This window comes from Etheostoma cragini, unplaced genomic scaffold (genome assembly GCF_013103735.1).
Source record: "Etheostoma cragini isolate CJK2018 unplaced genomic scaffold, CSU_Ecrag_1.0 ScbMSFa_4186, whole genome shotgun sequence".
NCBI lineage: Eukaryota > Metazoa > Chordata > Actinopteri > Perciformes > Percidae > Etheostoma > Etheostoma cragini.
This window is the reverse complement of record NW_023268532.1, coordinates 1-1861: the sequence shown is the minus strand read 5'-3', so window position 1 is coordinate 1861 and position 1861 is coordinate 1. Positions and strand designations below refer to the sequence as shown.

General features: G+C 46.8%; 1 protein-coding gene across 2 annotated transcripts; it reads right to left on the bottom strand.

The window, feature by feature from the left end:
• Positions 1-368: 368 nt before the first annotated feature.
• Positions 369-1417, bottom strand: LOC117941082 (alpha-1-antitrypsin-like). Of its 2 annotated transcripts, none has more exons than XM_034866178.1 (3): positions 842-1417; positions 633-713; positions 369-398 (listed from the first exon to the last, which is right to left on the bottom strand). In XM_034866178.1, the coding sequence occupies exons 1-3, from the start codon at positions 1401-1403 to the stop codon at positions 394-396; spliced, it is 648 nt and encodes a 215-aa protein (XP_034722069.1). In that variant the 5' UTR covers positions 1404-1417; the 3' UTR covers positions 369-393. The 2 variants fall into 2 exon arrangements, with proteins under 2 accessions (XP_034722069.1, XP_034722071.1); XM_034866180.1 differs by having other exon boundaries at positions 379-403; positions 638-713.
• Positions 1418-1861: the final 444 nt, after the last annotated feature.

Below are 1861 nucleotides of genomic sequence, written 5' to 3'. Positions count from 1 at the left end.
GAAAGATGAACCAAGACGGTTTAAACCAGAACAACAGAGACCACAACTACAAAAGCAACGGACAGCTAGACAAAATTAATCTAGAACGTTTCCTTTTCTACCAAACGGGACATGAACCCCGGGCTCCTGGGTGAGGGTCCTGAATAAAGTACTCAGAGCACCTTGTTCAGTATCAAACCTCCCACCTATTGAAGCATAAAAATAAAGATTGTACCAACTTGGGCTTGGCCTTCAACCATTTGGAGACGTGGTCCTGGGAGATGCCGTTCTCCAGCGTTACCATGACATCAGGCATCATCAAGAGCATGGAGTAGGAGCCAGTGAACGGGATTTGAAGGATTGTGGTCTTCAGAGCGAAGTCTCGGGAGATGCGGAAACTATCCTCCATATTCATCATGGGGACCTGAACCTGGACAATTTAAACATTAAGACATAGAATGAACGATGATGCTTCATTGGACTGGGACTCCTGCAGCCCAGTCAGGTCAAAAACTAATTAGGGTGTTACAACTCTCAGGTTTCCCCCAATTGGGCATGAAAACGTCATGCGTTTCATTATTTAATACCCATCAGGCCCCTGCTTCAGGTCTGGCGCCGCCCCTATTACTGTGACACAAGATTTCTTCAATGTAAAGACTGAACCTTTGTGTTCTTGTCCACGTTGAAGTCGTCCTCCTCCGTGAGGTTAGTGTCAAACTCAGACGCCCACGTTCCTGTTAGACCACGAGCAGAAATGATACACAACCTTTGGTTTCATACATGCAACTTAACCTCAGAACATGTGATCAGATCTTCCATTACAACATCACAGACTGACTAGATCTCATCCCCGGGACCTTACCTTTGTAGTAGATGTAGCTGAGGAGATACAAGACTGTGCTTGGATCCAGGTTTTCCACCAGCTTGGCAATCTTCCCGTTGGTCTTCTCCTCCACATACTCATTGATAGTTTTAGCACTTTGTTTGGGTTTGGTGAAGTCCACATTGAACCCGTCTGTGAAGTAAGACTTCTTCAGGGTCTGCAGGAATTCTCGCTTTGGCTTGAAGCGGTTGTCCACGAACACGGCGGTCCCTTCACTGGAGTCCCCCTGGAATGGGTTGTTGGCCTCTTGGAGGAGCGTCTGGAAGGCCTGGTTCACATCTTTCTGGGTCAGGGAGTTGCTGAAGCCCAGACCAGTAAAAAGCTGGCGGAGCGTCTTCCCCTGCGCTCCCACGGACAACGCAGCCAAGGCGGTGGACACGCAGAACGGGGAGAAGAAGATGTTCTGTCCCTGGGAGTCAGCGTGAGCTGCTAGCTTCCTGTAGAGGCGGAAGGAAAACTCCCGGTTTGCGTCGTCCACCAGGGAGGCGCTGATCACCGCTGATAGGACCCAGAGACCCAGGGCTGCACGCATCATCATCATGAACTAAGACAGAACATCACAAGTTCAGTTCCATGGTCTTAAAGAGGAAACTGATTATACTAGAGAGATTTTCTGGAGTTCAGTATAATGTGACTGAGGAGTATGTGGGCTGTTAAGTTACTCTCAAAGAAATCTGATTCAAGGCTGGTATTCATCATGTTATTTAAGTAGTTGCACTTTTGTAGTCCCAACTATCCTTTTATGATTTCATATTTAGTATCCAAGAATATAATTTATATTCTGTGCAAGTAATTTTGCTGCTGTAACATTTGACATGAGCAAAACTCTTTGAACCCCCAGAACAGAATTCAGTCTAAACCAGGAAAAAAACTTGTGAATCTCCCAAAACAACTCCACCAGTCCCAACTCAGAAAGGCAGCCTGGCTTCTTACCTCTCGACCAGAGAAACAACTCGATGCTGATGAGCTCAACCAAACTGGTGCAGAACCAATAAGACG